General features: G+C 36.7%; 1 protein-coding gene across 3 annotated transcripts; it reads left to right on the top strand.

The window, feature by feature from the left end:
- Positions 1–20: 20 nt before the first annotated feature.
- Positions 21–25,173, top strand: LOC109029594 (uncharacterized). Of its 3 annotated transcripts, XM_019040108.2 has the most exons (14): positions 21–171; positions 2,346–2,466; positions 2,909–3,049; positions 3,415–3,581; positions 4,425–4,608; positions 5,838–5,909; positions 8,871–8,931; positions 9,852–9,997; positions 10,633–10,751; positions 11,994–12,067; positions 12,680–12,944; positions 14,150–14,372; positions 15,440–15,564; positions 23,216–25,173. In XM_019040108.2, exons 2-14 carry the CDS (start codon positions 2,346–2,348, stop codon positions 24,527–24,529), a joined length of 3,012 nt encoding a protein of 1,003 aa, XP_018895653.2. In that variant the 5' UTR covers positions 21–171; the 3' UTR covers positions 24,530–25,173. The 3 variants fall into 3 exon arrangements, with proteins under 3 accessions (XP_018895653.2, XP_018895654.2, XP_072158559.1); XM_019040109.2 differs by lacking the exon at positions 5,838–5,909; XM_072302458.1 differs by lacking the exons at positions 21–171; positions 2,346–2,466; positions 2,909–3,049; ... (1 more) ...; positions 4,425–4,608; positions 5,838–5,909 and adding an exon at positions 8,150–8,387.

Here is a 25,173-nt window from a genome sequence, read left to right as displayed (position 1 = left end):
TGAAGTTGTCATGAACTAAATTTTCCAATTTACTCTAAATTGACAACCATGTGAGCTTTTGGCAAATTAAGGTTATGTTGACAATTCTCGCTGGTCTGACTGAGTATGGTGGAAGTGAAGTGAAACTTTTAAACTAAATTGGACTTAATCGGCTTTCTTTAGCACCTGATCGTAAGTTGCCTCTCCTATTGATTTTTTAGGGATTACAACTAACGGTAAATGTTATTGTAGCATTCACTATTTTAAATTGATTGGACCTCCTCTATTAGCACCGTATGGACTTGTGCCAGCATCCCCATCCTTTCGCACAGCAGCCTTAGCAGCTTATCCTAAGTTGATCCTTTTTTGTCCCTCACATAGTGCCAAATTATGTCTCCTTAAGTCTTGTAATGGTGCATCAGTCAATCTGGGGTAGAGAGATTCTGGTGGCAGGATAGCAGTCGCCTCCAGGACTCCGACGTGCTTTAGTTCCATATTGAATTACGTAGAAAATTTACTATCCAACACAGGGTTTTCTTTGAAATAAAAGTCTTAAGTTCAAAGAAAGCTCACAAAGTTGAAGCTACAGTGAAAAGGGTCACCTTTGTCATGGTGAGAGTCCATCCCTAGATTCAATTGAACTTGCCATGCTGTTCGTCTGCAGAGAGAGGAAACACATTTCGATGGTGAAACTACCAGACCACGTCTCTTGGTTTGCGACGTTGCAGACTTCCCATCACATTTTACTTTTCAAATGGAAAACTACTCAACGGCAAGTTTTAAAAACTGTCATGATTTTTCTTCTCTGTGCGAAGAAAATTTTGTTAAAACTTCAAGTACCTAATGACGTTGATTCGTCCACCTGTAAAAAATGATGTGGGAGCGGAGATTTTTAAAAATTGCAAACAAGATACATGGTTTGGTAGTTTCACTGTCAATTTGCTTATTGTGACTGTAGCCTTGAAGTCCCCGCAGAAAGTGGCAAGCCTGCCATTGCCTTGGTTTTCCACCTCTACATGAAGAGTTTGACTAGGCAATCCCCACCATCACTGCCAGGAGTGCCAGGGCCGGATTTAGCTTTTTGCCGCCCCTGGGTAAGCTACATTTTGCCGCCCCTGGGTCTGCAATATTTCGCCACTATATTGTCAACAGTATCCCCTCCTCCCCCTCCCCCTCTCCGCACTCCGAACTTCCCACGCCATCTCATCTTGCCCCCCCTCTCGTGCGCCGCCTGGGCGCATGCGTGTAGCTGCTTCAAAATGCGCCGCGAATATATAAAATGGAATGGATGGATGAGACAAAAATAAAATGTGGAGACAAAGTTGAAGCTAGTGTAGCTTAATGTATTAGTTGCAATGTATTTTCGGAAGATCAGGTTTTAAAAGTTTTTCTCCGGGTTTTCAGTTTAGCAAAGCTGTCAACCAGAGCATCAACGTCTAAATTGATTATCAAGTCTGCCTCAATGTTTAAAATTGCCGTGTTGTTTAGTATCACTCCAGCGAACGATCATCCTAGCGCTCAAGGACGGACCTAAGGGGCGGCAGCTTTGCCGCTCCCATCAAGCGTCAACTTCCTTCCTTCATACATTTTGCCGCTCATCTTTTCACTTCGCTCCGTCTCTGTCTCCATTTTTTCCTTTTTTCTCGCTTTAACTTGCAATTAATCCAGTGCCAAAATTTGCCGCCCCTCAAAATTTGCCGCCCCTCAAAATTTGCCGCTATGGCTAAGTGCCCCAGTGCCCTATAGGTAAATCCGGCCCTGATCACTGCCCTAAATTTTAACCAGTGGCACCATTGTGTTTCTTTAAAAATTGCATTTGAAGCCAAGCACTTGAATCGCAAATCTCTGGAATATCGCGTGTAATGCAATGAATCTAAATTTCTTTTGATAGCTCATTGGCTTTACTCAATAGTAGGTGTATCTGTTGCCTCTCTTGTATTTCGTTGTTATTAACTTTTGTCTTTCACCCAAAATTTTCTGAAATTTTAAATTTACAACACACCTACAAGGGATTATGAACAGAGAAACAACGTCTCAGCGATATTTTCCTACATTGCAGTGCTATTAAGTCCTGTCGGCTCTGGCCCTTTCATGGGTCGAGATACAAGAGAGCCAAGAAAATTTCAGGTTAAACAGAACCTTTTGCTTGGAAAAATCACTTTACTTATTTTTAAATTAAAGCTATCCTGAACAAGACAAAGCTTTGGTTCAAGCAAGTGAATCGGGCCCAAATTTCAGATCACCTCTGTGGCTTATACTTTAGCATCAAATGGTTTTGATTGATTTAATTAAATTTCCATCTTAGTTTTCAGTTTCAAAACTGTTTTGGTATTCTGAAGAAGTAAATTTCATCACTCTGTTTGCAGATGACCTCCGTAACAAGGAGCCTGAACACCCGTGCTGTTAGGCGGCTAGAGAAACCAAGACCTTTAAATCGACCAACGGAGGGGGTTGAGTCATTCACTCCATCTATTGAAACAAATATAAGTGAGTAAACTTCCGAGAATCTTTCTCTTAAAATAGGTAGCAAATTCCTGGTCAGTTGGTACTTTTTAGTATGCGTAATTGTTTATACTTTTGCAAAACCGCTGAAAAAATTGTGTATTTGCCGCGATGTTGAGATGGTAACCGTATAATTTCTCACTCTTTTTATCAAATTTCTGGTAAAATAGCTTGGTGTCTGCTTTGACCAGTGTTGATCCATAAAGCATTGTCAAGCTAATTTCCGTGAAATTGTATAATATTCACAGAAATTTGCTTAACAATGCTTTATGGATCAACACTGGTAAAAGCAGACACCAAGCGCACAACTATCCGAACTTTACAGTAGGTATGTGTCATGATGTAAAAATAAAGGAAAATTTGAGTTTTTTGCCTGTCTACTTTTGGTGTTATCCATTATTTTAAAGGTGTTTTTTTCTGCTTTTAGGCGAAGGAGTCATGACTCTTCTTGATTTTGTATCCTCTACAATCTCCAAAGAAAACTTTGACGATGTGCTGGCAGTGAACATTGGTATGCTCTGTAAACAGCTTGAATTGTATGGTGCTCAGCTAGAAGCCACCAACAAAGGTACACACCTACAATACAAGATGACTGAATCCAATTTTTTTGGTAGCCTTACTGAGTGCACTGGAATTTCTCACATTAATTTTTAAGTCAAGGAAAAAGTAAAAAGTTGGAAAATTGAAAAATGGATAAATTATGGAAACCCTATCAATGTGTCTTGCTCTTCATACCTATTTAAATCAAATAGCCACCAAATTTTACAGCTCATTATGTTTCAAATTGAACTAAGGGATCTTTCAGTGCTGAAGTCTATTTTTTTAATATTTTTTTCCTCAGCTAATTATTCCACACCAATTTATTATTTAGCTTCTTTTCCCTAATATTTTATTACTAACCACTTTTTCCAATTTATTTTTATTATTTTCCAGCCCAGTTAGATCAAGCGTTCTATTTATTCCGGGATGCTTCTAGAAATAATAGATTGGATCACGTTGCTCGATTAAATCTGCTGAAACTCATTGAGCTGAGAGACTCTCACTGGCAACCTGGAAACAATTTTACATCATTTTATACAGCAAGCTTCAGCCCTGGATCAGTAAGAATCAGTCCAATTAATTAACCCAGTTTATTACTTAGTTTATTATTGTATTCAGTTCAATCCAACATAATTTTAATATAGCATCTGTAAAAACTGAAAAGAAAATAGGTGTAGAAACATTTTTACTAAATGGACTTTCAGACAAAATTCCTACAAATTTAATAATTCTAATGCACGTTTTCTCTTCAAGATTGCATACAAAGTACGATTTGTGCAACAAAATGCACTTAAATTAACACCTAACCAAGATAGGTATTGATTTTATTTGGCATTGGTTACGATAAATTTTAATTTTCCACTCCTAAGAAAACCTGGAGTCTATTTGAATCAAATTGTGTCGTACAACTGTTTTGGCAGGCTTCTCAAACAAGCAGTGTCCCTCCCCCTCTCTGTGTCGTTCAAAGTTTAAATGCAATAGCTGAGTTGAAAGGAAAATATTGAGGTTGTAATTTTCATTCTGCACAGACTGTCACGATAACGTTCAGTATGCAATGCAACTCAAGTAGGTTAAGGTTACTTTATTTAGGGAGAGGGTTGAATGGATGCGTCGAATTTTGTTAATTTCTTTGTTAGGAGTTACTTTCAGTAACTTTTTTTGTACAAATCGTGTTCTAAATGAAATTCTGATGAGATAACGCAAATTCTAATGCCTTAATTCCCACTTTTTCCAGTGGTCCTTTGAAAAAAATTCTAAAAAATCCGATTAGAACGTTCCAAAAAAGAGTTGCCTATGTCAATTAAGAGTATGCCATCCAAGTTGGAAGGTTGTAGAGGCAAACGTCTTCTCTTTTTTGTCCTGATCCTCTAAGTCTTATTAATATTTAATATTTTTCATTACAGTTGGAAAACGCTGTCAATGAACTGACACTTAACTCCAAATCTGTGCCTTATCCTCCCCTCTCACCTGTTTTGAGTCCTGGAGAAATGATCAAAGCATCAGGAAAGTTTCCTAAACCAACAAAGTTGCCAGGGAAGAACTACTGTAAAGATGAAGTAGTTATTCGCAACGCCGACTCAGGAAAAGGTACCGACAAAATTCTTATCTCATACCAATTTTTACACCGTAATTTTTTTTGTTCCTTTCTTTTTTATTTAATGCATCCTATTTTTTAAAGTATGGAAACATGTATTAAATCGGATAATTTTTTATTTATCTGTAAAATTTTCTCAAGATGATAAGAAAGTATTTTTCCTTACATTACAGTACTCTTCCTCTGTCTCTACAGCGTAGTCCGTTGTGAATAAACTTCCTCTGTAGCGGAGGAATTATGTAGCCCTCATGCCACCATATTTGCGCCATGCGCTACTTTTTTTAAGGAAATTTTCGTTGTAACAAAAATCTCACAGCTAGTTGCTAAATCATTTTTTTTAGAAAGAGTGTATTGTATTTAATGAACATGCAGCAAGTAAAAATTTCACAGTATCCTGTGTGTACCTAGTCAAAACCTAGTTGTACCTAGTCATGGGTGATACGGCGAAAAAAAAAAAATATTCTCTGTAGGTAGCAGTATTTGCTGTTGAGAAATTGGAACAAGTATCAGAAGGGAACGTAGTGGGGAAAAACCTGAAGTGAGATGAAAGAAAGAACATATGAAATATGTTATTGGAATGTGTTACCGTTTCGCAAAATGAACTTTTTTTATCTTGTAATATGTACAGTACTGCTCTATAATTTAAATAGCGGAGGTTTGAAGATATATACTCCAATGGCTTCATGAATATAATCATATTTTTAATAGAAGAGTTAATTCAGATTTCCTCAAGATTATAACTTACACTGAATTTAAATATGATTCACTTGTTTCAAAATTGAAATGAGACAAGCTGTTGCAGCAATGAAATTTTGATCAGAGATTGTAAACCTCCTTAGTCAAATTTTTGCAAGTGGATTTGATTAAGTTTTTTTTAACATTACTGCCAACCTCTGCTATAATGAAAGAAAATTCCTGCGGGATGACGGTGCGCTTACACTATTTGGTTTTCATGCTGGCAGCAATGGCTACCACATCTGAAATTCTCCTGAGGTGGACTGAAAAGTGAATAGATGCAAATATGTATTGGCAAACATTTACGAAGTAACTGAGTTTAGTTTTTGACTGCAGCAAAGTATTAATCTCCTTTGGTTTGCAACCCTGCTGATCTGGTTGAAAAAGTTGACCAAATCCACCAGCGGAAATTTGCCTCTGTATTCATTGCTTCTGATCAGCACTTATTGCTTAAGTAGGAATCAGGTTAATGGATATATTTGTTTAGTGATGGGAATCAAAGGCAGACGTGTGCATATGATAGAAGAACTGAGTGAAACTATTATTTCGTTCCAGAGAGGTAAAATTTTCAATTATCTGTCCACTATTGTGTGGGAATGGCCTCAAGTTCATGTCTTGCTGCTTTTAACAGCTTGAAACGTTTTACCCCTTCACAAGAGATTAACCTTAAAGCAAACACTCAAACAAACCAAAAACATTCACACTTCCTCAAATTTTTCTCTAAGTTCGGAATGGTAAATTTTCAGTAGCATTTTAATTACTCATGCATCCATGACTCCTCTTCAAAGCGGGTACATTTTCTCCAAGAATGAATAAACTTCTGCCTTAAAGAGTAAATTTGTGTGTGTATGTTGGGAGTGTCCTCTTGGTTTTCAGTAAGCTATTGGAACAGTCCTAGTATAAAAATGTAACGATGAAAAGACTCTCACACATAAGTCAGAGTTTTTATTGCTCGTGGAAATGGACTCTCGTCATGAATATAACTTATATGGGCCAAGCGACTGAATGAGACAGGCAGTGGTGCTGCGACCCGAAGCTTTCGCAATTCTGATAAAGCTGCCCGTCTCTGACAAGAACGGCCTTATTATCGGAAAAGATCGGTGTTTAGAAACATGCAGTACATGTAGTTTACCATCAATGATTCATCTGGACACCTGTCAGTCAGATCAGTCCCCTCAGATCAGTAAATTTATTTTGTGAAATGAATCAACCTAACAAAAATGGAGCTGTTTTCTTCCCTTGGCAGTACGGATATTCTTTGTGGAATGATGTTAAGGAGAAGTTTTATTTTCTTTTTTATCATTTTTTTTTTCCTGCTGTTATCAAAATAGAAGTAGCTTCCATAATTTTAGGAGGTTCGAACCAAGCTTAGAGGAAGTTTGAGGATTCTCTTTTCTTTTTTCCCCTTTTAAGATTGCAATTCTAAATCTTTCTTGCAACATATTCTTCTTTTACATTCTTTTTACCCTCAGTTTTAACCAATGTCTCCTCTGCTTGAGAGAATTCCAAAGAGTGGAATTTCACAATCATAAAATCCCCTTGCTTCCGAGCCCTAACATGTTTGACTCCAATCATACAAATGTTTTATCGTTTCAATGCTTAAATCCATTTACCAATAAATAAATGCCTCTCATTTTGATTTTTGTATGTATCAAACTCAGCGACAACAACACTGGATAGTTTATGAGAACTGCACTTTTGCTTTGCGTCTGCTTTCAATAATCAGGAAGGACTTATTGTCCTTTAATTTGAATCGTAACATCAATAGCTCTACTTTTCAAAGTTATTTGAGGCAAACAAACAGAAAATTTGATTCTAAAGAAGCAAGTTTAAGTGGTATTAAAATGAAAAAAAAGGGACAGATAAACTTTTACTCTCACAGAATTATATTTTTTCTCACACAGCCTTCAGTCAGTTCAAGTCAGATGTATGGGCAGGGAAAGGAGGGAGTTGAAAAAAATAAAGGAATATAAGTGATGGATAAGATGAAAGCTGAAGTTATAATGCAAGTAAGAGTTAATTGCAATGAAATAAAGGCTCAGGATGAAAAGTAAGGATCTTAACAAAACCAGAGGTTTACTGAAAGAAACTTCAATGATGAAATTTAGCAGTAAATTAGCTGTATTTCCAAAAAGAGAAAATAACAGATTTTTAGGAGTTAAATACATATTATTGACTTTCCCAAATTACCTAACTATGGCATATTATCTTCCAAGGCGAAGCCATATAGAGGATACACTTTTTTTATATTCCTTGAGTGATGCACTTCTAACAAGATTTAATTTAACCCAGATATTAACGCACTAATTTCAGATCTCTAATAGTGTAGTTTTTTGCTAACGTAATTGATTAGTTTTCGTTTTAGGTCATCATCCTAACAAAATGATGAAGTCTCTTTTGTTTTCAATCACTGTGAAGTATTTGAGTTGTCAACAGTGATCATGGAGATTGGTAGAAATAATTTTAGACCTCAATTTTTAGTTCCATGACTACATTGAGCATGTTGAATTAAATATGAACAGAAATCGATCTCGTCACTGAGTCTGACTTTTTTTTATGATAAATCAAGAGAAAAGGCTAAGAATGTTTGTGTTTAAAATATTCAGCGGAAGACATTAATAAGAAAGGGCATAAAATCAATAGGATCCTATTGAAATGCTGGTACGGATTTTATTTTTAGACACCTTGTATTCAGCAGAAAATTCTATTTTGTAATTTCCCTGATTACATCTTATCATAATATAATCTTATCAATTGCATTTATCTCAAAGGCCTTTTTTTTTATAGCGAATGGCTTCTTGCCAGTTATGTGCTAAAGAATGATGATATGAAATGGCAGCTTATCTTTATTTGTGTTCTTCCCCGCATTCTGACTTTTTTCCTCAATTTTTTTCCATGTATTTATCGTACAATGAATATTGATCGGCAACAATTTTTTTTGTAGTGATGTTTACAATTGGCAACTTTAAATCCGATTTGGCCCCTCTTTCAACCTCAGATTGTTACAAATCCAGTTTAAAGTTCCCTGGAGACTCTAGTACAACTGGCAACATTTTTTCTTTCTAATTTGAACGTTTTCATTAACTCATTCTTTCCATATTCATTCAATGCTGTCAGTATCAGAATGATAGTGGTATTTTAGAAATCGTTCAGTTTTACCCACGGTATTTTATAGCTGCTTCCCTCCTCTACAACTATTTTAATGCATCAATCAAGATGGAATTGGATGGTATTATATCAGAGAAATTACCGACTTGAAATTGAAATTTTTAAACAGACTCAAGACAAGTAAGTTAATGCTAGTGTCAAATGGAGGGATGAAGAGTTCAAAATAGGCTTGAGACTCCAAACAAAAGGAAAAAAAAATTATGTGAGGTCCTGTATGCCGTCAGTCATATTGCCGCCTAAATTCCTCTCAACAAGAGTTTTTAACGCTCACATTTTCCTCCAACTTATTGATTAGGGTTGGGCTAGTTTTTCTTTCATTTCCCATATCCAATTAAACTCTTTGTTTTTTCAGTCCCATCAGGTGCTAAAGAGAGGCTTGTGCAAATCACAGGACCGTCAGAAGACAATATATCGTAAGTATAATATTAAATTCAGTCATGATCAAATTTTCTTTCTCTTTCACCATTCTCTCACCTTATTCGAATCCATTTTGCATTGCAGGTATTGGGTCTTCTTCCCTGAATAGAATAATCGGCAAGATTTCATGTTATCCAATGGCTGTGAGGTTATAATTGCCCATCATATTAGTCTTAACTTCACCAGTGTGTTTTTTCTAGATGAGCCTTTATCTAGATTTCAGTCATCTCTACTTGATTTCAAGTTTTTTCAAAATCACATTTTTACTCCTTCCTAAAGAATAGAAAATTCTCAAGATTTTATGATGTCCAATAGTCATTAGATTTAAATTACTTATAATTTTAAGTATAATTTTACTTGTGTGCTCATTTCAGTTGAGCTCCTAGTTAAGATTGGATCTATGAATAGATTGCGGCTCTACATACAAAAGACAGTGATTTTTCCAGCATGTGTTAAAATTCAGTGTAAAAGTATACAACTGAAATTCCTTTTACAGAAGGAAAAAGCAGAGCCGTTTGGATAATCGCTCCACGCCAAAATCTTGGATTGGTTTTTTCGACCTCTCTGAGCTTGGAAACAGACAATCCTGAGGCTGTGTCGCACTGATGATGAGTTCAAATACATCCAAAAAACTTCCTCAGTTGTTTTTCTGATGGATCGCAACTAGTGTTGCATCAAACAGCGTTTATCTCGAGGAGAAATTTGTTTAGGAATGGGGTTTTTACCTCTTGTAATGAGAATTTGAGTTTTATACTGAATTTTTCCGCTTGTTGGAAAAATCATCAACACTTTGTCTGAATTCTGGTCGCCTAGAATTAATATTAAGATTAGGTGAAAATTAAAAGTTGATTCTGAAGTTAAAAAAAAACTCATAGTTGCTGAGTTCTCATTGATGTAACTTTCATCAATTTTTTAGTCATGCCATCCATCTAATGGATGATACAATCAGGAGAAATGCGTCGCCAATCCGAGACCCAGTCGAAAAAGACCAAATGGGTGGATCCAGCTCTAGTCTCAATAGCAGTGCATCTGATGAAAGCAACAGAATAGCCAACCATATCAGTAAGTTTGTAATGTCCTAGACTCATGTTTTACCAAATAACTAAAATTATTCATTTGATATGAAACAGATCCATTCCGTTTAAGTGGGAAACGTGCAAATTAAAGAGAGAACACATATAAGTCAAGAAAGGGAATGATAGTATGAAAAGCCTTCTATCAAAATAAAAAATTGGAATTCCTTGAGGCTAGAGAGAGTGAATAGGAATTTTGTAGGAAGCTCTCTTCATACAAAATATAGTAAAAACAGCTACATACTGATAAACAGCTCCCTGTCAAAGGTGCAAAACAAACTTGGTTGCAAATTATTGTTGACATTAATCGCACTTTGATGACATGAAAGCTAGGATATTAATGATGAATCAGCAGATTTGACTCTCGATATAAAAAATCATTCCAATCCTTTTTCCAGAAAACTGCTAGTCCAAGAACTTCACATTCATCATCTGGCACTAACAATTTCAGGCTTCTTAAATTGAAAATAAATATTTTATGAATCTTGGATCAAAATATAACTATGAGCTGATTAAGAACTAATGGAAACTGATTTTCAAATCCTCTGTATCACAATTTATTTCATAAAAATTATTTTGCATTTTATTCCTCTGTAAACTAAACAAATTTTCAATTTTTGGAAGGTGAGAAACGATTGCACAGCAATTCAACGAACGAATCAAGTTTTGACGAATTCAAGTATACTGTAACTGTGGGTAATGAAGTTATTCGTATTGTCTCAAGTAACTTTGGTCTAGCCATGGTGAGTATTTCTGATTTTGTGTGTCCGTTTTACTTAGTAAATTATTTAGTTAATCTATAGGAGGTAGAAGCTCATTTTGATGGCTTCAGTAAAAAAAAGGCATCTCCGATTGCTATGGTTCAGCATGATTATGGGAAATGGGCAACAAAGCTCAATCGACTCTATGCCGTGTCGATTGGGTTAGCAGAGAGTGATTTTTGAATTTCTCGGACCTGACACAACAAGACTAACTGTCTATTTAAGTGGATTAGACAAAGCGGCAGCGTTGCCATTGTTGATTGCGTAATTATCGAATTTTTAGATGTCTTTGAACCAATCAAAACGCAGCACGGCCAACTGAATGACATCAGTCCGCCTTTTTACTTATCCGCTTATTGATGACGTAGATTTGGTTGTAAACAACCCGTTGACTGCTGACTTGGCTAACATACGGTTGGTCATTGGATAGAATGATGGAATACTCAGCCCTGCGCTATGTGGACTATGAAAACGCGTCTGAATTCGTTGGGACGAATCTCAAATAAAAAGTTGCACTTTTTCACTTCATAAGTTCCTTTTTCACCGAATCATGTGAAAAAAATTTGAGGTTATTCATCGATTAAGCCTTTGTCGGGTGCTCCGGAGGTGCCTTTAGTTTGTCGACACTATGTCGCCTCTATGTCATGAACCGATAAGACATAGATTTCAAAAATCGCGCCTCCACTCAATCGATTGTGCAAAACAACAAAACGGTGAGATAGAGTCGATTTCATTTCAATAATCAATCCGCAGGTCTTTGCTCTTGCTGTATTTTTTTATCTAATGGAAAAGGGGCCAACAGTTTTTATTTGAATTTCCTGTGAATTTTCTTCAAATATTCTAAAAAAAACCACACAAAATTGCGAGAAAGCATTTTGATGAGAAATCCTGAGAGAAAGTTATACCTATGTAGTGGAATTTTTAAATGTGTGCCGATGAGGTTCAATTTTTGAGAAAAATCATATTAATTACATATAATTTGCTGTATTTAGTACTTCGCAAAAGGAACCAACTTTTGAGGTAATCTATGCTGAAATAAAATAGTGAATCCTTCAGTATCAATGTTTCTCTTAAACCATATGTAATGCCAATTAAGTCAAATATGGTAATTAATTTTCAAATGTTATGCTATCAAAGAGGAAATTAAATTCAAGTTCCAATCTAAATGTATTGAGGTCTCTCCTATTAATGTATTTTTAATTTTTTTTCTCTCTTCTTTTACAGACAGCGAAACTTGTACTCGATGAACATTTTGCAAATGCTTCAAATCCGATCGAATCATCTGATTATTTTTCTCCGTAAGTTCAGTAACTTTAGTTTTTCTTTTTCTTAATTTTACATTGAGGAGGACTCCGAAAGAAGGTCCCATAAAATTTGGGCAAGTTTGTTTCTCTGATCACTCTTGTCAGGGCAAGCAAGTCGAAGCGGTCTCAGCCAGTCATGCTGTCTTTTGTTCACTGCTGCTTGGAAAAATGCGCACCCCAGACTATCTTGGGCCCCTTTTTTTGAACCTTTTACAATTTTACTGCTAAATACGTTTTAGTACTCTGAAAGTAATTCTACTCTATTAGATTAGTGTAAATGTTATCAGAAAAGGAAGGAATTCTCTGTGAAACCAAGCTCTAGTTATTTGTTTAATGTTCAGACTGATTGCTCTGCCGTAATCGGCCTACGTTTCTTATGGAGTTTTGCGAGCGAAAAGTTTAAGTTTACTGTTTGTAATGTAAACAACGCACATTTATACTCACTTATGTGTTAATTACTTAGTTTTGAAATTTTTTGATAATTTTAATTTTTTCTGCGTAGAATTTTGAAGGAAAAAAACATGTGCTGTAGTGCTCAATTTCTTATCATGTCTAGTGGTCCTCTGAGGTTAGTTTACTTGACCGATGTTCCATTTAATGTTGCAGGTGCAAAAGTAACAGTAGTATGTATTCAGTAGGTGTAAACGAAGTAGTGCCCAGTATTTCAAAAAAATTATCAATGGACAACGATAGCCTAAAATCATCTGGCATATCTCTCGGCAGCACCAGTAGTTTAAATCCAAGCTTCTCTTCACTATCCAGCACTCCAAGTGGAATCGCTTATTCAAATTTATCCGGCTCTGTCTTGAGCAGTGATCTACAAAGCCCACCTATTGCGCAACCCTTCTCCTCTTACGTTGCAAACAACTTGGTAAGTGAACAGCTGAAGAAACTGCTGTATGTTTATAAAAGTACACGTCAGACTCAATTCTTTAGTTTGCATCCCAGATGTCTTGATCTTATTTTGCTTGAGTGTAGTTGCATGATAGATGAATTTTCTTGACTCCTTGTTTGAACATAGCACCATGTGAAGGATTAACTTTAAGACCAGGGTTTGAATTGCACCGTTTCAAAATTTCCGTGCATACTTAATTGTTTGTGAGGATCACTGACAATTTCATTGCTTAAAATTGTTTCTGCTTTTCCTGTACCATTTCATTATCATTGCTAAAAAGCTGTAATCAGCAAGGATGTTGATTTGCTTACCTCTTAAAAGTAAAATACTCATGGATATCTTGAAAATTATGAAACGTTGCAATTGAGGTATGTTGTTTTATGGTCAAGCTGGTAACTTTGGCAGAATAGTTGACAAATGTTCCTGTGTTTCTGAGTCTTAACAGATGGAAGTTATGCCGTTAAGTTAAAATTTTCTGAAACTGATATTTGTAACTTAAAATCTTTGTTCGTGGTTTAAATCAGCAGTTCTCAAATGATGGTCAGCAAAGGCTCATCAATTTTCTTTTTTAAAGTATCGCCCAAAATAAGGCAACACCGGAAAGAAAAAATGCTCAATGCTCTCATTAGAGAATAACAGTGAAGATTTAACCTCCCCTCTTTTAATAAAACCAATAGTATAAGTCAAATCAGAGAAGCTTAGAAAAAAAAGAAAAAAGCAGCTTTTCCTTGCAGCCAAAATGTGGTCTATGCTCCAAAAAGATTGAAAACTGCTGGTTTAATTTGTTCTTGTACTTCTTTAATGTTTCACAACTTACATTTGCTTCATTGGAATGCTTTCTTCAATGCCAAAAAAAGTTGAAATAAGAAAAAATTAAATAAGTGAAGGCGGTTCAAAACGCTGAACTGTAATGACTTAACTTTTATTTGGATGATGCACTGACATGAATTTGAAACACTGACCACCTATCAGTCAGCAGTTTTGCCCTGGAAGCATAGGACAAACCCATGTGTTGTAATGGCAGATTTCACGTGTGGTATGGTATCATGAAGCTCCATCAGACCTGCCATGCTTTTCTGGCACAGCGGAGGTACGCAGCACAGGGTCTACTGAATTCATTGTCTTTGTCCAATACCTACCTTCACTTGTCTGACTATTCTATACTGTTAATCCATTTTCAGATCAGCGACTCAAACCAAATTGGAAATCAGTCAATACTCAGCAGCAATTCAAGCATTTTGAGTCCAGTTATATCTGCGGATTCTGCTAATAATGTGATTTTATCTAGTCCCGGTGACCTTGTGACCCCCATCAGTCTAGCAGAGCTGAATGATGGTCGCAACAAAGCCTTTAGTCTCAACCAATCTTTAAGTGCACTTCTTTCTGTTACTTCTACTAAGAAAGGTGAGCTTATCACCTTGAAAACTCTTGTCAATTTCTGTTTAAACCTTCTTTTGGATAGTAGTATTATCTTGTGTTTACTCAACTCATTTCTCAATCACCATTTTAACAGGACGGTAGAATAGTGCTGGGTTCCACTTTATTTTGCAGGGAAATTAAGGCTGTAAAAATTACACATATTAGCATTAAAGTTACAAAATGTATGCTAATGAGTTCTGGCAAGAGCATTTATGTTGTGAACTAATGAGTCTCAGTGCAAGAGTTCATTTTGTGACTTCTAATTAGTCTCAGTTGTAGGGTTCAATTTGAGACTTTAATGTTAATTTTTTTGCAATTTTTCGGTCTTAATTTTCTTGTTGAATAGTGTGGACCGAGCAGTATTCTACTATCTTGTTGTTTCCAATTTTTGGGACACATTTTCACTAGTTTTTCTTTTCTTATGTATTTATTCACCATAATTTTAGACAATCGAACGGAGGATTATGCATGAAATTTCCCCATAGAGTCATAAGTTTTCATTCTCTTGCCTCCTTGAAACAGGTAAAATAATTTTAAATTGAATTGAAATTCTTTATTTAATTCTTGATTGATGATTTAATTAAAACTTATCATGAGTTGAATTGCATTTTCACCTTAAGAATACATTTTTACTTTCTTTAAATTTGATTACATTAATCACTATTGAACTGCATGAAATGGGTGATGAGTGAAATTATTTTCTTGCAACCTTGGGAGTCCCGTTTCCATCGGTGATATATTTAGGGTGCAAAGGTCAGGGAAAACCTCATGAATTTTTCTGTAATTTGTTGCTGCAAAGCAAGTGCTATGAGAACTGAATCCCTGATTTGTGCGCTAGTTGAACTTGAAAGGATCTAAATTTCAACACATATCTGCTCTAAATTTTTGGCTGGGTGTCATAATTATCACTGTTCATGCAAAATTTTTCTCTCTGTTATGCCTGAAATCAGAAATTTTAACACTTTGAAGTGTGTTATCACTTTGATTTTATTGTGTTCTAATTGATTTTGTCTTTTCATGCTAATGAAATCTCGAATATTACTCTCCTGCAGATGAACCAAGAATCAAGCAGTACTCTAAAGATGCCCTTGAAGCCCTCCGATCGTCGAACATCTCTTCAGAACCACCGCAGAACTGGGAGAGAATTGCAGAGGAGTTCCCATCAATCGTTAAAACGGTAAAACGTTACAATCGAGGAATTAGTGATCCTGGTATGCGGTTTGATATGCATGCCCCTCTGAATCACAGAGCCTCCCTTCGTTGAAGCAGAGAGCCTTTTTTCTTTCTTTTTTCACTTGATGGTTTTGTGAGCTCTTTAATATAGTACTCATTCATTTCATTAATTCAGTGCCAAGTATAATAGACCCTTTCAATAATCCATCTTGTAACTGCTTGTGTACTATCTTTTTGCTTCTAATGGAAATGTATATGACTATAACTGTGAATGCGTGATGTATGAAAATAATGCATCCTGAATTTCATAACTGCTCCTGCAACTTCATTCCCCTTAAAAAAAAAGTTTCATCTCAACTGTGGTGTGTTGTGTTAATGTGAAAATCAAGTTTTTATTAAATAACATATTTTTCTAATTTTTTTCATGTAACTCAAAATTACATGCTTGACTGATTCATTCGTGATATTTAAAATGAGATATTATTAATTTTGATTTTCAAAGCTTTATTTAATTTAAAACAAATATGCTTTTAGCCCTCTAATTTACCGAGTTAGCATGCAGTAATTGAGAATTTTAAAAAAAAGAGTAAAAAAATTCTAAAATGCAGTTAATGCTTTTTTATTCTAAGTTCTAAATGCTCATCATGGATTTTATGGTCCATCATTACTCAGAAGTATAATGTTCTCTTTAATTTTGCATGTATATTATGATGAGTATGTCTCAGTAATACATCATACATACTTTCACTTTCTTCAATTAAACAACTTTGACTACTCATGTACTAGGAATATATACTCCCCCTTTTTTTTCTTATTGAACTATTCTTTGTTTTGTGCAAATAACTTTGTCTTATCTCTTTAAAACCCCGCAATAACACATGAAATCTACTTCACTGTGTACTGTTAGTGATGTTTCATTGTTGAATTTGAAATCATTGAAATTTTCAAACTACTTTTTCTGTAATTGGATACTTAACCTATTTTCACACTAGCAATAAGTTTATACACCGAGCTTTTAAAATGACCTTTGCTACTCTGCAACTCAGTAATGTATGTTTTTCATACTAACTTACTTCCAACTTTTTTACCCTCTGTTCAAAAGTATTATCTTGAGGCTAAGAAATATTCATTTGTTTGACTTACTGTCTGTAGAAATACTTAAACAATGAAGTCCCTCCAAAATGAAAGTTTTGACTCAATAATACTTGTTTCTAAAAAATATCTCTAGAACAGTATATATCTCTAATTTAAGTGTTAAAACAAGTGAAATGATGTAATAGAAAAAGATTTCCCAGACCAACTTAATTACCCCTGCGACTCTACTTTAAAGAAGTAGTACCATAGGAATGTGCCTATTGTAAATTCTTAATTTATTTTTATTTTATGTAACATCATTATTATATTGGTTTTTTTTTTTTTGTAAGAAATAAGTAAATTGCCAGCGTAATTCCACCTTGCAGCCTACACCTACAGCCTTCTAAATGATTTTGAAATACCATACATAATCGTCAATCAGTAAACATCCATACTTTAGCTGTCAGTATTTTCTCTTTTTCATGGACAGAGAAAAGATAGTTTAAAATCTGAAGATCCTTTTCTTGAAAGAGAAGTCTCAACCACCATGACTGTAGCGAGTATTTCTGGTATGAATTGATACGGTCATTCTCAAAAATACTGAAGAGCCAGAAATGAAAAGAAAGAAAGAAAGGAAAGCGGGAGAAAACTAAAAATTGACCCATTTTAAATCTCAGATTAATTACTAGCTTTAATATTTAAGAGATCTGAGAGTTAGACTGGATCGATTTAAACGGTTTTGACTATTTTCTTTGATTTATTTTAATTCTTGGTGCTTGATTCTTCTAGAGAATGACAGATTCAATGATTTTTTGATGATGTGGTTAAATGTAGCGTAATGAGCCCGGATTAGTAATAGCTAAGTTTTTTACCAACTTGCAGACCTCGCCCCCCCCCCCTTAATTTCAGACCCTAATTCTACCAGAAAGAATTTCTGAGTAATTCACTTAGAAGGCTTGAGTACAAAAATGGCTGTGTTGTACGGGAGCTCAGTGAAGGATGATTCCTCCCACAGTTGATTTACCTTGTTGAGAACGGTTAATTAAACTTATTTGCGACTCTCGGATGGAAAAATCTAATTTTTCCCCTCTTTTTGTAACTACCTACCATTTTGTTTGTGTTGAGTTTTTTTTTTCTTTTATTCTTTCATTCTTATTTTCCGTTAATGTTTTCCCTATTAACAATTGAATTGCGACTGATTGTTTTCTACTTCAATTTTCTCCATCATTATTTTGTATATTTGTATTTTTGTAATGTTACAAGTATCGCATTTCTCTTATTAAACGTGTCTTGTGTTATGAATTAATTTTTTTTCATTTTTTTCACTGCCCAGCGTTTATAATAAAAGAATGAACCCTCCTTCTTGCGGTCTGCCATAATCAAATAATTTTCTCTTTTTTGTGTGTTGATTGAAATTAACAGCTCCTCCCTGCAAATCTTGACTCAGCACTAATAAACAGAGTTGCCACAGATAAGAGGAAAATAGGGAAACTTCAAGGAATTTTAAAAAATGACAGAAGTGTCAATGAAAAATTGATCAGTCACCTTTATTTCCCTGTCTCAACCGGATTTGACATTTCAAACCATAAATTTTGCCTGAAAAGTATTTCAAATTATGTCTTTTTAACGATCTTGCATATCTTCAATTGTTAGAAAATTTCACCAAAATGTGTCAGGGAAATGCCATGAAACTTCATTTCCTAAATCCTGTGGCAACCCTGAAGTCAGTACCAATAACATCTCGACGATATCCAATAACGATCTCAGTGTCTTAATCTTTCCTCGCGTTTACTTTGCAAAAATGTTTGTTTTTGCAGCAGAAATCTTCTTTTGAATCTTGCTCAAATTAATGCTTCAATGCTGCACAATTTCTACAAATTTTAAAATTTCTATCTAGCTTCTAACTAGATTTTCAAACCCCTAGTTGTTTCCAAAGTTACTGTATTACTATAAAATCAGGAGGTAAATTTTGAAAATTCCTACTTCAATGTTTGAAATTCTCCCATTAGGTACAATTTATTTTTCAGGAACAATCTCATTGCGGAATTCAGTACAAACATTATCAAATGAGTGAAAAAAATTCTCAGAAAATTATCAAAGAAACTGTTTTTTAGGTTCTCTTAATGAAAATAAAACGCCAGTAAGGACTTTCCGAGCCACCTTCGCTTATCAATTTCAGCTTTTAAAGTAGCATTTTACAGCAAAGAGATTGAAATAGAATCCCAATTTTTTTTTGATAAGTAATTACTTATCAGTCAATTAATGCTGATTGGAATCGAATAACAAACGAAATATATACAGGCAATTTCTAATGCAAAAAAAAAGTGGCAACTTATTTATTTTGCAACAAAACATGACCCGTGCAGCATTGATGCCGGGAACGAAATCAGGGCTGGATTAAGGGGATGGCCACATGGGCCGCGGCCCATGGCGGCAAAATGTAGGGGGCGGCAAATTTTGCAATCTGTTTAATGCATGTAGGTACCAAAAAAAAGAACAATAAATCGGATTCAGAAAATAAATTACAAACGAGAAAAGGCGACAAAATCTCTCACTTCCTGAGGGTATAGTAATTTCTAATTTTGTCGTCTTTCGATGATACAAGAGACCACTCCTTTAATTAGTCCAGTTAAGAGAGAAACAAAACACGCACTTTGACCTTGAGCGGAGCGGCGCAGAGAGCAATGATGACGAGGACGTGAGATCAAAAGGAGAAGCCCTCAGCGCGGTGGTCAGCATGTAACACATACTAGCGCCTACAAGACTGCATGAATACTTCACGCATTGCGTCAAACACACTGCAGTCAGCAGCAGTCGGCTTGAAACGCATAGCGCCTACAAGACTGCATGAATACTTCACCCATTGCGCCAAACACAGTGCGATCGGCACAGCGGCGGAAGTTAAAATTATTAAACCACATGTATGTTTGTTGTTTCATAATTTTGTCGTTCGTTTGTTCTAAATGGAAGGCTTCGTCCAAACAGGGTTGGGTTTATGGAACTTTACTTTCGCGTAAAGCTCCGTGAGCTTTTGTTAGCGTTGACAGGGCTTTCGCAAAAAATGTGCCCGACACGAGTAAACGTGTCTCATACTACTGCCGTGCAACGCAAAAACGACGTAAACGCCATTTTAAATTTTTTGGAAACAATGTATCATAGCAGAAGAACTTGCGTACCTGGGGACACTTTTTTTTACAGAATTCTTTTGCAGATACTGTCAAGAACTTAGGTAACCTGAAAATTTGAGGTGCATGGGTATAATAGTTTTTATCTTATAAAGTGTTAAGTTTCAAAAAATGCGGGGAAATCTTGATGGATTTACGGCGTTCTTGCTTAGCATGGCAGCATGCACCCCTCCCCCACCGCCATGTTCACTTAACGAATGAGAAGGGGATGGAAAAAGACAGGCGGCCCATGGGCGGCAAGTATGTAGGTAAATCCGGCCCTGAACGAAATAGTTATTACCACAGAAGTAAAATTGCAACCAAGACTAAAAAACCACGTAGGACCATTCTCGTAGGCAACGGTAGGACCTTGAGGGAGCTACGCATGCAGGAAGATTTTTATGAGTGTTGAAAGAGTGTCGGTATTTATTTTTGGTTCCTACGGGCGAATTCTATCACAAAAGAGTAACAAAAAATCGGTGTTTCACGCAGGAACAAGTTCAGGTCATCTGAAAACTATTAAAAAAACATTCAGTTATCCTCTGCATACTGAACCAATGAGCAAAGAGTGATTTATTAGTACCTACTCAGATTTTGTGCACTTAAATTTCTCCTTCGATTTAAGAAAATAGGCAACTAGAGACCACACTTTTAAGGGGAGCGAATAAAATACGTTTTTAGAAACCACTGATCTGTCAATTTCGATCACGGCATCCTCCACTTGCGGGAACCATCGACGGGACTTAGTACTTTGTCCGACCAAATTCTCAACATTTAGTTCCTTGTTCCTGTTTTGGGTGCTTCACTACTTTATTCCTTGCCCGAGTTTCAAGTGGAAACCGTATGACTTTCATCATCTACGAAAAAAAGATACCTAAATCACAAATCTAATCCCGGAGACATTTGTTGAAGAGAAAGGGGAACTGCTCTCTCTTGTATCCGCGCGTTCAAGTCCCCAGGCTTTCAATTCATTTTGTACATGTATTATACGGTTATTTTCAATTCGCCTTCAACTACGTCTGCAGCAATTGTTGTTACGAATATGTTGTGCGTATGCTGATCTCAGGTCATTACATACTTGACTCTCTAAAGGCGTTTAACGTGCGAAAGTAGAGCATCCTGTTGGAGAACAACAGAAGTGAGATCGATTGAATCGCTCAATCCCTAATTCGTTCAGTCTCCGACAGATGGCGTTACTTGCGCACATAAAACGCCTTCAGAGAGACGAGCATGTAGGGGAGACCGGGGTTATGTTGGCCACGGGGCTATGATAACCATCGTGAGAATTTTGTAGAGGAAAATGTAAATTTGATGTTTTGATGAGCAAAAAGGTTGGCAGCGATGTAGACTAACAATTTAAAATATCAACATCGATGGTGTCCCCCTCTGTTATGCTCTGTGCTGTAACATTCTTGTTTACCTTCGAAAATAGCCCGAAAACGCGATTTTTTTAATTTTGAATTTTGTTTGCTGTGGCGAGTATTTATTTTGTATCTTATTAATCTTTGTTTCTATTTGAAGTAGACCCCTTTCCTTTGATTTTAGTGTATGGATTTATGGCTTTTGACTCCTTGTTTCTTAGTTGGATGACTTTGATTTGAGGTAACCTCGATCGGGGCTATGTGGACCATTTTTCTGGGGCTATGTTGACCTACTAAGAAGACATACATTTTATACTTTTTTTTGCGTAAGGTTTCAAATCCATTCTCTTTGAGTTTAAAACGGTCCTATTTAGTGGAGAAGTAGATCTTCTTATTATTTTTTAAGTTGCTTTTCACGCCAACTCACTTATTAAATTTGATACTGTTCTTTAAAATTTTTTTTTTTTATTTTTAAATTTTCAGCTCCAAAGGTATTGAGTTTTACAAACATTACGAAAGATAAGTGTAAGGGCATAATACTAAGCTTTTTAAGTGCAATTACAATCAACTGAACAAGGTTAACATAGCTTCCTTACAGGTGGCTCACTTAGCCCCGGGGGTGGCCAATATAGCCCCAAGCAGGGGCTATGTTGACCAAAATGGATTTTCTTATAAAAACGCATGAAACTCACAAAATTAAAGTATTTTGTACAATGTTTTCAGTTGATTTTAATTTTACACTGTATGCTCAAGGATTAGAGCATCAAAGAAATGGCATTCTATTCTTCTGTTTCTTCAGACACAAGTTTTCAAAAAATCTGGTCAACATAGCCCCGGTCTCCCCTAATGGACTTAAATCAGTACGCAGAACAAATTCGGAACAACAATTGCTGCAGACGCAACTGAAGGCGAATTGCTCTCGCACATAAAACGCCTTCAGAGAGTCCAGTATGTAATGAGCTGAGATTAGCACGCACAACTCATCCGCAATAACAATTGCTGCAGACGCAGCAGAGGGCGAATTGTTCAGTTGAAAAAAAGAGCATGGTAGGAAGTCTGCATGCAACGAGAGGGTATGGATTCGATCGACACGAATCAAACGAAAAATGAAAACGTGAACCGATTCACGCCGATTCAATGACGACCGATAAATGAAAAAGCATCCTTGCATTTACCATGATAATGTCAATTAGGGACATTCCGAAATTAGGATCAGCCAAGATTTTGATTTTTTGCGATTTTAAGTCCACACGTACCATAGACTCAGCCCCTGCAAACCGTTTTTGGGTGCGTTTTTTAGCATATTTTTTAGATCGCAGTGACCGAAGTTTTTTTCTTTCCCAGCAATTTCAGAGTGACCTGCAGCTCGATAGATTTGTTTACAATTTAGCACCTATCCGCAAGTATTGAGCAATATTTTAGGTAGTGATTTTTCTCTAAACCATCAACTCAGATAAATGTCGAACATTTCTTTTTCCTCTAGAAAAACATTTTTTTCGGAAGCTCATGTTAACGGCAAACTTTTACTCAGTCAGTAACTTTTTCATGCTGTGTACACATCTGTTAAAAAATTGTACATCTTTTACGAGCGTACTTGGTTACACATATTAAGTGCTTTCTTTGCCTCATTAACCGTTTAAACCGTTAGATGGATCAAAGTCTTTTTTCCTCTACTTGTTTCAGAAGAGCCTCTAGTTTGAGATATACCTCTCCTTCAATTGAAAATTATAAGACATGCTAATTTTAATGCATTTTAGTCCATTTAGCCGTTTCCGAAATTCAGAAAATACTGTAATTTCCCTAGGAATTTTGAATCGGAGGCGTAACTCCACCTGGGAACGCGTTTTCTCGGCGGTTTTACTCAGCACGGTAGTATTCTTGGCATCATTCTCTCTCCGCAAATACCAAATGAATAACATTGCAAATGTTTTTTTATTAACACTTTCATTTTATACAATTTTCACAACTATTGTACTTGACTTACAGTATCTACTAACTATATATGTTTAAGTTTATATACATGATGTAACTTAACGAAAATGTTTACTGATTTCAGAGAGGCACCGTCTCGTTACCGACGACACCCACCGCCGGTAACTTCTCACCCAGCGGGCTCTTCGCTTGCGCGTCCGTGCCCACCACACCCCCGGCATACAACACAGCCGGTGCACCGACCGGACCCGTCGCGCTGCCAGTCACTCGTCCAGCGGTCACGACGGCTGATCCTCCCCAACCACGTCCTCCACGTACGGTCAGTCCAGCCTCTGCGAGTCCACCCGTGCCGCATCCAGCACGTGCGGCGCCCGAAGTCGCCTCAGGAGTGGTCACTGCCGGGGTCTCTCCAACAATATCAACCTCAGTGTCAACTGACAGTGTATCGACAGCATCCTATAGAACACGTGAATCTGCCGCCCCTCCGGCAATGTCAACCACTGTCACGAACGAGTCAACTGACAGTGTATTGACCGCATCCAATAGGACCCGTGAATCTCCAGTGACTCCATCAATTCGGGCTCCAGCCCCGAGAGGGCCGACTGACGGTGTAACAACTTCATCCGATAGAACACGTGAATTTGCGGTCCCTCCGGCAATTTCAACCACAGTCACGAACGAGTCAACTGACAGTGCATTGACCACATCCAATAGGACACGTGAATCTGCGGTAACTCCAGCAAATATAACCTCGGCTGTAAAAGGAACGAATCCGAGTGTAATTACTGAATTTGATAGGACACGTGAATCTTCAGCTACTTTGACCTCACCGAAGAAAGTGTCAACCGATGATGTCTCCACTAGAACACGGGAATCTGCAATTACTCCAGCAATTTCAACCTCAGGCGTGAAATTGTCAACTGCCGGCGTGTCGACTGCGCCCGCTAGGACACTTGAGTCTGGACAGGCTCCGATTCTCGGAGGGACAGCTCCAAGTAAACCTGTCACACTCTCAGTATCTCCTGAATCGGGTTCCGCCTCTAATCCACCTACTTTTACCATCGCTAATGTATCAAACCTACCTGTAACACACAGTTCTTCTGTAACTTCGACGACCAATCCATCTGTCACACAGCTTGTGCCACGTGGTTCTAGCTCTGAGAGCAGACCAATGGCACCCGCTCCTGAGTCTGGTGACCCTAGGGTGCCCTCCACAACTGTCTCCGGGACGGTGACCTTGTCAAATCCAACTGCAGCTTCGTCGGTGTCTCTTGTAACGAGAGCGCGAGATGTTACTTCGACGGTTGCGGGTGCAAAGGATCCTGGCACCGAAAGGAAGTCTGGAACAGATTCTGTCACAACTACACCCACAGGCGTGAAAGGTAATCCTTCAGGTGATACTGAGAAAACCATCGGCGGATCCAAAACGCCGAAGTAATTTTTGTATCGTTTTCCCGAGTAGCATTTTTTAACGGGAGCATCGCGATATTTTAAGATTAAGTTGCGATTTTTTCACGATTTTCTGGCGATAAAATCGCCAGGATTGTCAACATCTGACCAATTATAGTCAACATTGTCGCAATTTTATCCCTGTAAAATCGTGATGTTTTCTCACTTTATCGCGATTTTTAGTTCGATAATATTGCGACGAATCGCCGTCAATAAAATCGCAATTTTATTGCAAATTTATGCAATGAAATCGCAATTTATCGCAATTTTTTTGTCCGATTCTTTCACAATAAATCGACGCCGATACAACCGCTATACATCCTCCGATCAAATCGCACCTAATCGTGATCACTGCTACTTGGGTCAAAGCTTAAACTGATCGATCTCTGGTTTTAATTCGATTGATTGCAGTTATTTTAATCTTCACTCACCTCCACTCGTAGACCATTGTTTCCGCTTAGTGACCAGCACGCGAGGCTTCTTCTCTTCAAACTCACTTTAATTTTTCCTTTAAATACTCGTTTTCATCCAGAAGTGAGGGCTTATCAATTTTCCCTCGTTTTCATATTTTGTACTTTTATGATATTTAATAGTCAATCACTCATCATATTAAATTCAATGTTTCATTCTCTA

This window comes from Bemisia tabaci, chromosome 7 (assembly GCF_918797505.1).
Source record: "Bemisia tabaci chromosome 7, PGI_BMITA_v3".
NCBI classification, from domain to species: domain Eukaryota; kingdom Metazoa; phylum Arthropoda; class Insecta; order Hemiptera; family Aleyrodidae; genus Bemisia; species Bemisia tabaci.
Note: the sequence above shows the minus strand (reverse complement) of the source record. Positions and strands in the feature narration are given on the sequence as shown.